The sequence below is a fragment of the Salmo salar genome, chromosome ssa21 (assembly GCF_905237065.1).
Source record: "Salmo salar chromosome ssa21, Ssal_v3.1, whole genome shotgun sequence".
Taxonomy (NCBI): Eukaryota; Metazoa; Chordata; class Actinopteri; order Salmoniformes; family Salmonidae; genus Salmo; species Salmo salar.
Window position 1 is genome coordinate 38,173,871 of NC_059462.1, and position 13,420 is coordinate 38,187,290.

Genomic DNA, 13,420 nt, shown 5'->3' on the forward strand with positions numbered 1-13,420 from the left:
AGTGAAGTACTATGAGTATGTTTTCACTCAGAGACTAATCCACCCTTGACATTTTACACCATGTTAGCCAGAGATCCCCAGGGACAGCCTGAGAAGAGAGCCTTTAGTTATATCCATTATAGACATGAACCATACCCCTGTACTGTACAAGCAAATGCCTTGCGAGCTGAGCTCTGTAGTTTCTTATTTCTACCCTCCACTCGAAAATGTTGCACCTCTTTAGGTTCTCTGTAGCAGATACAGTATAATGTGGAATTGTGCTGATCTTCAATCCTCAGAAATTACTGTGTAGTCTATTCTGAAATGAACATAATGCCACATTGTACAGCATCTTTTCTCTAAGTCTATTTCAGTTATTTGCTGCAAAAATGGTAAAGTATGTGTGATCTAGAGCATAGGCTACAGTAGCATGAATAACGTCTGCGCACAGAAACTGTGCTATGTGTTTTTTAAGCTTTCAATAAAAAGTGCTCCACGTGATATTTAAGAGAGCAAACCCCATCCAGCTATTTCGATTGATTCAGTGCATTTTGGGCGGATATCGATAGAATAAAATGCCACTTCAAGTTCTTTGAAGAGTGATCTAGCTGCGCCAAACCTTTCGCTTTTTCCTTGCTGGTCTGGGGAGCAACACAAGATGGGAAAGCTCTCCAATCTCCGCGTGCTCAGTGGGACGCTCGACTGAACAGCGACAGTGCTGAAGATAGCGCTGTCTGCCGCTGTGCCCTCTGCCACTGTCCGTGGTCCTGAAGTCAAGTGCGTCCCCTCTCACTCACAAGGGCGATGTAAAGCGCCGCTGTTCTGCACGCTCCTCTTCACAAAATTGGCGGTATAGGCGGAGGACTTGAATCGGGGCTTTTTCGCTTCAGTTTATTCAACTAACGAGCATCAAGCTATGATTGGTAGGCTACCATGTTCTTTACTTCTTCCCGGAGAGTGCCCACGGAAAAGTGTGGACAAATACAATATCTTTAGTAGGCTAAACATTTAACTTTTACTGGAGATGCTGTGTTTAAACTTATTTTATTTTAGTTATTTTTTCTCTTCTTAAAGGTGTATCTTCCGGAGTTTGGGTCTATTATTCCAATTGCACTCGCTGCTGGATGTATGTTACAATACATAATTATGTTTTTGATCTACCTGCAGCATTTGGAAGTTGATTGAAATGACTCTCACTGCCGTGGACGACTATGAGTAGCCTATTGGCAACAATAGAAGGCAATATAATTTCGTACATTTTTTTTCAAGGCTTCTTTTTCACACATCGGCTACCTATTGTTATCTTTATCTACGGGAAATAAGGGATAGTCTGAGTCATGTATCAGATTGATTTGTGTGTGCATATCACATCGCTCGTGCTGCTCCGAAGTCCGAAAATGGTCTCGTTTCTAACTGCTTTTACGCACAACAACAGCAACTGAAGGGGGATTGCATTTTTATCTGGAGCCTGTTGGTATTATCCAATGGTCAATCTGGAAGTTATTGGATCGCTGTGTTTAATCCATTCTGCTGGGTTTGGATCTCTGTTGATCCCGACTCCAACTAGTGGAACCGAACATTTCAACGCGGTGAGTCTATAATTCCCAAATGTATCCACCTTCCCATTCACTGTAAAACTATCCAAAAACCTCATGTCTTTTTTTCATTGTAAACACATCTTGTTTTAATTGGGGGTTTCTCTAGCTTAAAATGCTGACATTCTGCAATGTATGTAAGAAATGTAATAATAGACAGAACATTATCCAGTGTTAAATCAACACTAGTCCATTGTCTATATGGGTCCACACTTTTTAGTGTTAAATTAACAGTGTGTTAAGCATTATTTGCATATTTCCCCAGAGTGCCTTGCCTTTCAGTGAATTGTAAAGCTACCAACCTTGACTGTATTTGTTAATGACAGAGACATGATTGTTGCATTCATCAAATAAAATTTCCTGGCCTTCATCAAGTGAGATGAAGGCCAATATGTTATCATAAAACGTAATTAATACACTGAAATGCTTTTTTCATAAGATCTTATTTTGAGGGCCTAATTTTTACCTAATACAGTGTCCTGAAATTCATGGTTTCCATGCTGCATCAGGCCTGCAAATCACATTATGCTGGTTTGGAAAGTGATGTGTAATTCCTATTGGAATACAGCCAGAGTGGGGATATTCAACATTTTGAATCTTTATTCACCCACAACCTGAATTTAGAAAGACTGCCAGGGTTGGGAAGACTAAGATAGGAGACCACACCATGGGTGTCAAACATACGGTCCAATCCGGCCCATTTAGAATGACTAAAACCAAATCAAAACTGTGTAGAAAGTATAATGGACCTACAATCATACAGTTTCAGTGGGGCCCTCTGGACCTCACTGAAGATCAAATGCAGCACCCAGGGAAAAAAATGTATTTGAAACCCCTGAGCTAAACCATCTAAACTGGAACAACCATTTCAGTAATGGGTAACATATTTTTTCTCTGCCCCATGGCAAAAACTGTGGAATTGCAGGAAATTAGCTTAAAAATTTCAACATTTTCTCTTAACCTCATGACAAAAAGTGTAGAAATGCACATTTTTCTCTCTGCAGCATGGCAAAATGTGTTGAAATGCAGTAAGTTAGCTTATTTCCCCCCAAAAACGGTGGGTGGGCCCCTGGAGGTTGGTGCCCCGGGGCCCCAAATGCGGTAGTCCGGCTTTATGGTGCAATACATCCAGCTAACAGATTGGATTAGATTATAAAAATGTTTGTTATTTATTTTTGAGTAGCATAATATTAATGAACCAATCAATATACATGCAAAAACATAGATATTGAAACAAACAATTCTAAAAAGCCACCTGCAATAGAGCATGCTGGGAAATATGATAAAGATGAGCATGGTTTTAATTTAACACTGATTATTAACATCAACACTGGGGTTCATTTACATCAGTGAGTTTTAAATGAATTATGTTAGTATTAAATTAACACCTGGATCAACACACTGGACCCATGTTAAATTTAACACTAAGTGTTGAATTAACACTTGAGAATTTGCTGTTAGATTGTAAATCTTTTCTGGGATTGTGTCCGTTGTTGTTGATAATTCTAAATGAAAATATCCCACTCTATTTGCATGATATCATCAGCATGTTAATTTGGTCTTCGTGCTGCACAGACTGGGAATGGAATGGGCAAAGTAAATGCAACTTCGACCCTTCCCTTGACTACAATAGGAATACCGCGGCGAAGGATGGGCCCTCTCTTTCCAACGACCTGCATTGTCCTCCTCGTCCTCCACACCACCTTGTCACCAGCCTCCCTCAGTCCCGATGATTACGCCGCGGACGAGGCAGAGCGAACTGCCAACAGCGACAACATCATTTTCGACGATTACCGGGGGAAAGTTTGCGTGGACGACAGTGGCTTTGTTTACAAACTGGGGGAGCGTTTCTTCCCGGGACACTCGAACTGCCCATGCGTGTGCACTGAGGATGGGCCAGTGTGCGACCAGCCGGAGTGCCCCAAGATACACCCTAAGTGCACAAAAGTGGAGCACAATGGATGCTGTCCTGAATGCAAGGAGGTTAAAAACTTTTGTGAATACAGGGGGAAAACTTACAAGATCCTGGAGGAATTTAAGGTAGGGATGTTTGGTGTTCATTGTTTTAATTTGCATGGTCTATTGATCAGTCGTTTGTAATCATTTTAAATGTTCAATTCTCATTTGGATGCAATTGCATTTTTACCACAATACACACTATAAGCAGTGTTGCTTAATTAGGTAGGCCGAATGAGCTAAGTGTGACAATTGAATGTGATCAAAACAATGCAGCAGTGTTGACTGGATAGTCATTCCACTCAAAACATCATGATTTTGTTTTCTCCCAATGTTCTCTGCTCGTCAGAATCAGAGAACACAGCAAATTCTCCATTGTTAAAGAAAGTCTAAATTAACAGTGTTCAATCAACCATGAAAGTATTGAGTCTGTGGACCTATATAGACACCGCGACAGTGTTAAATTAACACACTCCTTAGTGGAAAGCCTTATTCAAATATTTCCCAGAGTGCCTTGCCTTTCAAGTAAATTGTAGAGTTACTGTATTTATTAGTGACAGATGCATATTTGTTGCATTCATCAATTTCCAGTCCTATGGACTTCACCAAGTGACATCCTAAGTGGCTATGTTAACTTTCAAAATATATATTTAACACAATACCATACGTATTTCTTTAGACCTTATTTTGAGGGCCTAGCTTCACCCTAGTACAATGGCCTGAAAGTCATACACATCTCATTATCATATTACCCAGCATTCGATATTGCAAACATTTACAAAAAACTAAATTATTTCATTAGCTTTGGAACCATGTCTCTGTCACTAACAAATACAGTCATGGGTGGTAACTCTACAATTTACTCGAAAGGCAAGGCACTCTGGGAAAAAGTTAAATAAGACTTTACACTAAGCAGAGTTAACATTTAATACTGTTTCGGTGTAAATATGGGTCCACAGACTCAACATTTTAATTGTTGATTCAACACTCTTAGTCTTAATTCATTATATTACACTGTAAAAAACACAACTTGTTTTAATGGTAAATTACTGACAAACAGTTACCTGTAAGTTACTGTAAAAAGAAGTACAGCATGTTACTGTACATCATTGTAAAGAAGTGCTTTCTTTACAGTAATGTAGAGTTAAACCAAAGTTTATTGGAATTTACAGTAACATAAGTTACCTTAAAAACAAGTTACAATTTTTACAGTGTATAATACTGATAACAATGGCGCCGGAGGGGACGGTTGCCGTTTTAGGGGCTCCTAAACAACTGTGCTATTTTGTTTGTTTTTTCGCATTGTTTGTAACTCAGTTTGTACATAATGTTGCTGCTACAGTCTCTTATGACCGAAAAACGATTCTGGACATCAGAACAGCAATTACTCACCTAGAACTGGACAAAGATGTTTTCTTTAATGAGTCCGACGCAAACTATATACTGCTTTGTCAAGACAAGGCCCAAATCCCACCTTTACTCCACACACATAACAAAGCATACAAAGCTCTCCCTCACCCTCCATTTTTGCAAATCTGACCATAATTATATCATCCTGATTACTGCCTACAAGCAAAAACTAAAGCAGGAAGTACCAGTGACTCACGCAATACGGAAGTGGTCAGATGATGCAGATGCTACAGGACTGTTTTGCTAGCACAGACTGGAATATGTTCCGGGATTCATCCAATGGCATTGTGGAGTATACCACCTCAGCCTGGTATAGCAACTGCTCGGCATCTGACCGTAAGGCACTACAGAGGGTAGTGCGTACAGCCTAGGATATCACTGGGGCCAAGCTTCCTGACATCCAGGACCTATATACTAGGTGTAGTCAGAGGAAGGCCCCCAAAATTGTCAAAGACTCCAGTCACCCAAGTCATAGATTGTTCTCTCCTCTACCGCATGGCAAGCGATACCAGAGGACCAAGTCACGGACCAAAAGGCTCCTTAACAGCTTCTACCCCCAAGCCATAAGACTACTGAACAATTAATCAAATAGCCACCCGGACTATTTCCATTGACCAACCCCTTTGTTTTTACACTGCTGCTACTCGCTGTCTATTATTTATGCATAGTCACTTTACAATGACAATTACCTCGACTAACCTGTACCCCTGCACGTTGACTCGGTACCGGTACCCCCTGTATATAACCTCGTTATTGTTATGTAATTTCCTTGTCTTACTTTTTACTTTTTATTTTGCTTTAGTTTATTTAGTAAATATTTTCTTAACTCTATTTCTTGAACTGCATTGTTGGTTAAGGGCTTGTAAGTAAGCATTTCACTGTAAGGTTGTATTCGGTGCATGTGACAAATACATTTTGATTTGATTTGATAGTCATAGTGCAACATGAACTCATTAACTTATTGCATTATTTGACATCTGTCCTATTTACCTAGTACGCCAGATTTTGACTTCAGCAGAAACTTCAAATTGGGATTTGGAGTCATTTGCCACTCAAAATTATGCCATAATATCCCCAAACTGTTTACATAGCAAGAACCTTGAAATGTTAAGGTTAGGTAAGAACTCTGAAAAGGTTAAAATCCTTTTATTTGGTTTTTCAAAATTCAAAATGATAATTATTTATAACAATAAGCTATCAAGTCAAATTAGGCAAACCAAATGGTCATCTAATCAAAGAAAAGCAAAAACAAAAGCAATCTGTCCATCAGTCAGTCTACAATGTGTCTGTGTCTTTGTCTTTGTGTTGTGGGCGGGGGCTGGCAGTTGCTGGATGGAGGTGGCAGTTGTGGTTGGTCAGTGCTGTGTCCAGGGTTGTTGCTGGTGTTGGGGCCAGGACTGGACTGGAAGTCATGTTCTGGGTCTGTAGAGGGGAGGAAGGACAACCTGAGGAGAAAGCAAAAACACAAAGGTGCCTTAGACCCAGAGGCCCATGGTGTTACTTTCCTGTAGCCTGATCACCAGGTGAAGGTTTGATCTTTGGTCTCTCCTCTGCACTTCGTCTGGTGGTCTGGTGCTGGGACTGGTGCTGGAAACCGGGTACTGGGTTGGTGCTGTAACTGGGCCTGCAGAGGGGAGAAAGGATAACCTGAGGAGGAAGTAGACACACAAGGGAGCCCTAGACCCGGATATCAATGGTGGCACTCCCCTGGTCCGCTCGCTCCGGGTGAATGTTAGATGTTGGGTCCCTCCTCTGCACCTCTCCTAGTATTCTGGTGCTGTGACTCGGGCCGGTGCTGGAACTGGGTCTGGTGCTGGAACTGGTGTTGAATCTGCAGAGGGGAGGTTAAGGTTGGGGTTAAGGTTAGAGGAGAGGCTGGGCCTGAACCTGGTTGCAGAGGGAAAGATGTAAATGTGCACGTCTTATGACGCAGCAAATCATGGTATCTTGTATTCAGGCCTATGCCTACTCTGTGGATTAGAAATGGACAAAATGGGATTATATTAGATAATGTGGTCGGCGTCTAGCCTATGTATTTATCCATCCTCCAGGCCAAGATTCTCAAGCGTCTCAAGCATCTTGGCTGTGACAGTGGGGGGCGTAACGGATATGGCTGATTAGTAATGACACTTTGTGCTGCACAACTACAGGCACCTCACACTTTATCAATGGGCTTGGAGATTCCCCAAGCACATTCATCAATGGCAACTGAATGCTTTGAGCCATGGTTAGAGCTGTACCATGCCTGAGGTAGGCTGGCCTACTATACTGGCCTGTTATACTGGATAAAATCTATGCATACCCAGGCCTACCCTAAGGCCTGAACTGGGCTGATATATTTATATAATGATTAATCATGGCAATTAGTTGTGTTGGTCAGACATTACATGATAGAAGAGGCTGAAGCACATTGTCAGTGTTGGAGGGGTATGTGTCAGTCGGGTGAGAGCCAGAGAAGATGGCAAAGTCATATATTAATTGTTCTGTAGTTGACATGGCACCAGCCTAAACAGAGAGCTTAAACAGAGAACTCCTGTAAATGTGTACATATTTAATTATTTGTTATTTGTTTTTTTATCAGCTGTTTTGTTTTGATAACATTGAGTTTTTGTCACGTCCTGACCAGTAAAGGGGTCATTTGTAATTGTAGTATGGTCAGGGCATGGCAGGTGGTGTTTGTTTTGTGTGTTTTTTTTTTTTGGGTTCTAGGGAATTTTGGTTCTAGTTTTCTATTTCTATGTTTCTTTTTCCATGTTTGGCCGAGTATGGTTTGCAATCAGAGGCAGGTGTTTTTCGTTGTCTGTGATTGGAAGCCATACTTAGGCAGCCTGTTTTTTCCTTTGGGTTTGTGGGTGGTTGCTTTCTGTATGGTCTGTGTACCTTGCGGAACTGTTGTTTGTCGGTTTTTTATTTTTGTTTAAGTGTTCACTTTATTAAAATAATAAAAGAAGATGAGCACTTTACCCGCTGCGCTTTGGTCCCCTTTCATCGACGGCTGTGACAGAACCACCCACCAAAAGAAGACCAAGCAGCGGGGTAAGGAGCTGGAGAGGAGGTATCTTGAGTCATGGACGTGGGAGAGAACCTTGATGGAAAGGTCCGAAGGAGGAGTTGGAGGAAGCGAAGAGGGAACGACAAAGGTACCAGGCGTTGTTTCCTCCTATTCAGGAGGTGAAGAGGCAGCGCCCCCCAAAAAATATTGGGGGGGGCATAAGGGGAGTTTTGCTAGGTCAGGGGGGAACCCTGACCTAACTTCCCGGGCATTTCGGAGGGAGCCATGGAGGAAACCAGAGCCGGTCGAGGAGTCAAGAGTGGATGACAACGCTGGATTCTGGAGAAAGGGACTGGTGGAAAGCGCACGACGGAGCAGACGCACAGAGGGAGGAGCTAGGCAGTATGGAGGAATGCGCACTATGTTGCCCATACGCACTCAGAGCCCGGTGCGGTCGATACAGGCTCCTCAACGGTGTCGTGCGACAGCTAGCCGGCAGCCAGGAGAAAGTGCGCCGGCTCAGCGTATCTGGGCTCCAGTGCGGCTCCTCGGCCCAGGATATCCTACGCCTGCTCCACGCACGATACCCTGCATTCCCCAGCACAGCCCAGTTCGCCCTGTGCCAGCGCTTCACCCTTGCCGGGCTAGTGTGAGCATTGAGCCAGGACGGGTCATGCTGGCTGTAAGTGGCAGATCTCCAGTGAGAATCCTGGGCCCAGGATATCCTATGCCTGTTCCATGTACGGCGCCCCGCATTCCCCAGCACAGCCCAGCCTCAGCGACGCCCCTCAGCCCGGGGCCTCCAGCAACGCCTCTCAGCCCAGAGTCTTCTGAACGGGAGCTACGCCCAGAGCCAGAGCCACCTCCATAGTGGGAGGATTGGCGAAGGGGGGGTGTAGCACAGGAACCGTCATAGACGGTGGCCACCTCCCTTCCCTCCCTTTAGGTTTGGGGTTGGTTTTGTGGGGTTTTTTGTTTTGGAGGTGCAGTCGGGGAGGGTACTGTCACGTCCTGACCAGTAAAGGGGTCATTTGTAATTGTAGTATGGTCAGGGCGTGGCAGTGGGTGTTTGTTTTGTGTGTTTTGGGTTTTTTTGGTTCTAGGGGATTTTGGTTCTAGTTTTCTATTTCTATGTTTCTTTTTCCATGTTTGGCCGAGTATGGTTTCCAATCAGTGGCAGGTGTTTTTTGTTGTCTGTGATTGGAAGCCATACTTAGGCAGCCTGTTTTTTCCTTTGGGTTTGTGGGTGGTTGCTTTCTGTATTGTCTGTGTACCTTGCAGAACTGTCGTTTTGTCGTTTTGCTAATTTTGTTTAAGTGTTCATTTTAAATAAATACACGAAGATGAGCACTATACCCGCTGCGTTTTGGTCCCCTTTCATCGACGCCTGTGACAGTTTTAGTGCATATTTCTGGTGGTTTTTACCCACAGATTTGCAGATAGACTGGCAGGTCAACTATTTTTGGCTTGGTTAGCTTGCCAATTGTTTTTGTTTGAATGATGCATCTGGACACTGTACCAGCTTTTTTGTTTCACCTGGCTGCTGGTTCCTGATCTTTTGAAAACATCAATTTAAGAGTCACCTGAAGCCTGAGAAGAATGGGAGATGCAGTAAATTAATGGAGTGCTGAGGCAGAGGGCTTGTGGTTGGGACGACTGGCTAGTACTCTGAACTGTGTGTGGTGAGCTTTCTGGCACCAAGAGCTGCTGATGCGTCCCCCAATTGGGTGCCATACATTGTGAAGAAGGATAAGTCCAGTAGCTACACGACTCATGCTGGTTCACAGAGTAGCCTTCTACATGATCGTCACCAGACTCTTCATCAACCATCTCCCTGACCATACTTCCTCTGATCAAGCCATGAACATCCCATCTCTATCTTTGGAGGATGCATGGACTCAAAGACATGGCCTATTGGTTACCTAACTATAGCTAAACTACTCATGATGATGTATTGCTTGTTTATTTTTTGCTTTTGAATCGCATTAAGATTGTTATGAAAAGTGCTGTAGAAATGTGATAAATTATTATTTAATGTTGGTATGGACATGTCTTGTCTATACTGACCAATAGTGATTCTTATCAGTGGCTTGTAAACATTACCTACAGTATACTATAGCGCTGCTCATTTTATTTTGCTACCAGTAAGTTGAACCTACAGATTGGAAGAGTAGGATTGAGTCAAGAATAAGTCGATTTTCACTTGCATAGATAGACCCATGTTTCACTCACATACTGTTGCCTATATCCCCCAGCAGTGTTTAATAGAACTCTGCCGGATAATGTAGCAATCATTCTAAGCATGAGAAGGAATTGTACCAACTTTTATCTCAGAACATATCTTTTAGACCTGTGACAGGAGGAACACCTGGGGGATACACAATGAGCTGAATACAGTACAGTAGCTCTGACATGACAAACATAAACAAAATCATGCAGAGATATGCCCTAAATAGTAATGCATATTGGGACATTGATGCCTTTTTTTACTGATGTAAAATAGGAAATGTTATATTAGAAACAGTAGGCTAGCTAGATGAGCAGCTTAATACCATGGTGCCTCCCTAATCTGCTGTTAGAGCATTGTTTTTCTCTCCCTGTCAATAAAAAACAATATACACTATTTACAGGGTTCATATTTGTTATTATAAACTGGGTAGTTCGAGCCCTGAATGCTGACTGGCTGACAGCCGTGGTATATCAGACCCTATACCACCGGTATGACAAAACATGTGTTTTTACTGCTCTAATTACATTGGTAACCAGTCTATAATAGCAATAAGGCACCTCAGGAGGTTGTGGTATATGGTCAATATGCCACAGCTAAGGGTTGCGTTGTACATAAGAACAGCCCTTAGCCCTGGTACATTGGTCATATACCACACCCCCTCAAGACTTATTTCTTAATTATAGTGTCAAGAAACATATCAACCCTTATGCAGTATCATATCATTCCTAGTATATCTTGTGTAAATTCCTCCAGTGAAGATGTGTATAGATCAAATCCAATTTTATTTGTCACATGCGCCGAATACAACAGGTGTAGACCTTTCCGTGAAATGCTCACTTACAAGCCTGTAACCAACAATGCAGTTTTAAGAAAATAATGAGGCTATATACAGGGGGTACTGGTACTGAGTCAATGTGTGGGCTTACAGGTTAGTCGAGGTAAAGTGACTATGCATAGATAATAAACAGCCAGTAGAGATGTATAAACAAAGGGGGGGTGTCAATGCAAATAGTGCAGGTGGCCATTTGATTAATTGTTCAGCGGTCTTATTGTTTGGGGTTAGATGCTGTTAAGGAGCCTTTTGGACCTAGACTTGGCACTCAGGTACCACTTGCCGTGCGGCATCAGAGAGAACAGTCTATGACTAGGTGACTGGCCTCCCTCTGACAACACGTAGTATATAGGTCCTGGATGATGAACTAGGCCGTACGCACTACCCTCTGCAGCGCCAAGCAGTTGCCTTACCAGGTGGTGATGCAACCGGTCAGGATGCTGTCAAGGGTGCAGCTGTAGAACCTTTTGAGGATCTGAGTACCCATGCCAAATCTTTACAGTCTCCTGAGGGGGAAAAGGTGTTGTTGTGGCCTCTTCACGTATTTCTTGATGTGTTTGGACCATGATAGTTTGGTGGTGATGTGGAAACCAAGGAACTTGAAACTCCCGCCCTGCTCCATTTCAGCTCCATCGATGTGAATGGGAGCGTGTTCAGCCTTCCTTTTCCTGTAGTCCACGATAATCTCCTGTGTCTTGCTTACGTTGAGGGAGACGTTGTTGTTGTGGCACCACACTGCCAGGTCTCTGACCTCCTCCCTATAGGCTGTCCAGGGTTGGGTAGGTTACTTTCTACATGGAATCCATTACAGTTACCTGTCCAAAATTGTAATCAGTAACGTAACTTTCAGATTACCCAAACTCAGTAACGTAATCTGATTACATTCAGTTACTTTTAGATTACTTTTACCTTAAGAGGCATTGGAAGAAGACAACCATGTATGTTACCAATTGAACAACATCTTTTGCAAGATAAATCTATGTTAAAGTTTATATTGCTGGCCATATATATTTTTTATTTAACCTTTATTAACTAGGCAAGTCTAACTGTAAATTGGACAGTGTAGTTAGATTAACAAGAATTTAAGATTTTGACCATATCAGACATGTCTATGTCCCGGGCTTTTTTTTTGTTTCTTACAACATCATGCTAACCACATTAGCCTACGTTTGCTCAACTGTCCCATGGGGGGAACACCGATCCTTTAAGAACATATTCTTATTTACAATGACGGCCTACCCCGGCCAAACCCTTCCTGGATGAGGCTAGGCCATTTGTGCACCGCCCTATGGGACTCCCAATCATGGCTGGTTGTGATACAGCCTGGAATCAAACCATGGTCTGTAGTGATGCCTCTAACAATGAGATGCAATGCCTTAAACCACTGCGGGAGCCCAAAATATATGGATGTTAAATATTTCTTTATGGTTTGGTTATGTAGGCTTCTTCTAACCCATCACTTTCTACCACATATAATGATATGATTAAATTATATCTTTACATTAAAATCAGAATTCCAGTCATTCCAATAAATGCTGCACTCCTTGGTCTTCAAGAATAGGACTTTGAAATATGGAAGTCTAGATTAGCCAAATTGTTTTACCTGAGCATAACCCCAAAGCTAAGGACTTATTAGCCAGCCCTACTCTGTTGTTTATGATTTTGTTGTCATGGAGGACTGATTGGGCTCAATGATTCAAGTTGAAAAATAAATGCTGCGCTCATGGAATGGCATGCTTTGAGCGCTACTTAAAAGTGGTATTAATATGTGAAAAATGAATGTCATATGCTGCATTTGCTATAGGCCTATTGTTGACCTTTTTGTTGGTGACACTTTTATCTCGTTTAAAGGGCAAATCCACAGATTAAACAATAACAAAATGGTTGCCCTGCCTCTGTTTTTTGTAAAAAGCTGAGTGATGGGCCACGAGAAATGAACCACTCTCAGATGAATAGACAGAGCTATCAATGCAAGGACAGACAGTCCATGATATTAAACGTATTGTTTTAACCATGTATTGAGGCTATACAGAGTTTGTTTACATTTACAATGTTTACAAAGTTCGGAGAAAAACAAGCTTACAGTTGAAGTCGGAAGTTTACATACACCTTAGCCAAATACATTTAAACTCACTTTTTCACAATTCCTGACATTTAAACCCAGTAAAAGTTTCCTGTCTTAGGTCAGTTAGGATCACCACTTCATTTTAAGAATGTGAAATCTGGTTCCAGGAGGATCCCTTTTGGTTTTCCACAGAGGGTTTTACATGGAACTAAAAAGGGTTATCCTATGGGTACAACCGAATAACCCTTTTGCAACTTTTTTTCTTTGAGTTTTGGGTAGTTTCCATTATACTTTAGTATTCATTGTGCAAGAGGTTGCCGATCGCATTAATTTCCTTTACATGTAATGTGTCCCCAATCAT

The 13,420-nt window shown here is 42.2% G+C and overlaps 1 protein-coding gene across 1 annotated transcript in view; it reads left to right on the plus strand.

The window, feature by feature from the left end:
• Positions 1-456: 456 nt before the first annotated feature.
• Positions 457-13,420, plus strand: part of LOC106582293 (von Willebrand factor C domain containing 2 like) — a 45,021-nt gene continuing 32,057 nt past the window's right edge. Inside the window, exons 1-2 of the mRNA XM_014165228.2 lie at positions 457-1,568; positions 3,208-3,614. Of these exons, the coding sequence (XP_014020703.2) occupies positions 3,225-3,614 (390 nt within the window). The 5' untranslated portion in view covers positions 457-1,568; positions 3,208-3,224. The remainder of the gene's footprint in view (positions 1,569-3,207; positions 3,615-13,420) is intronic.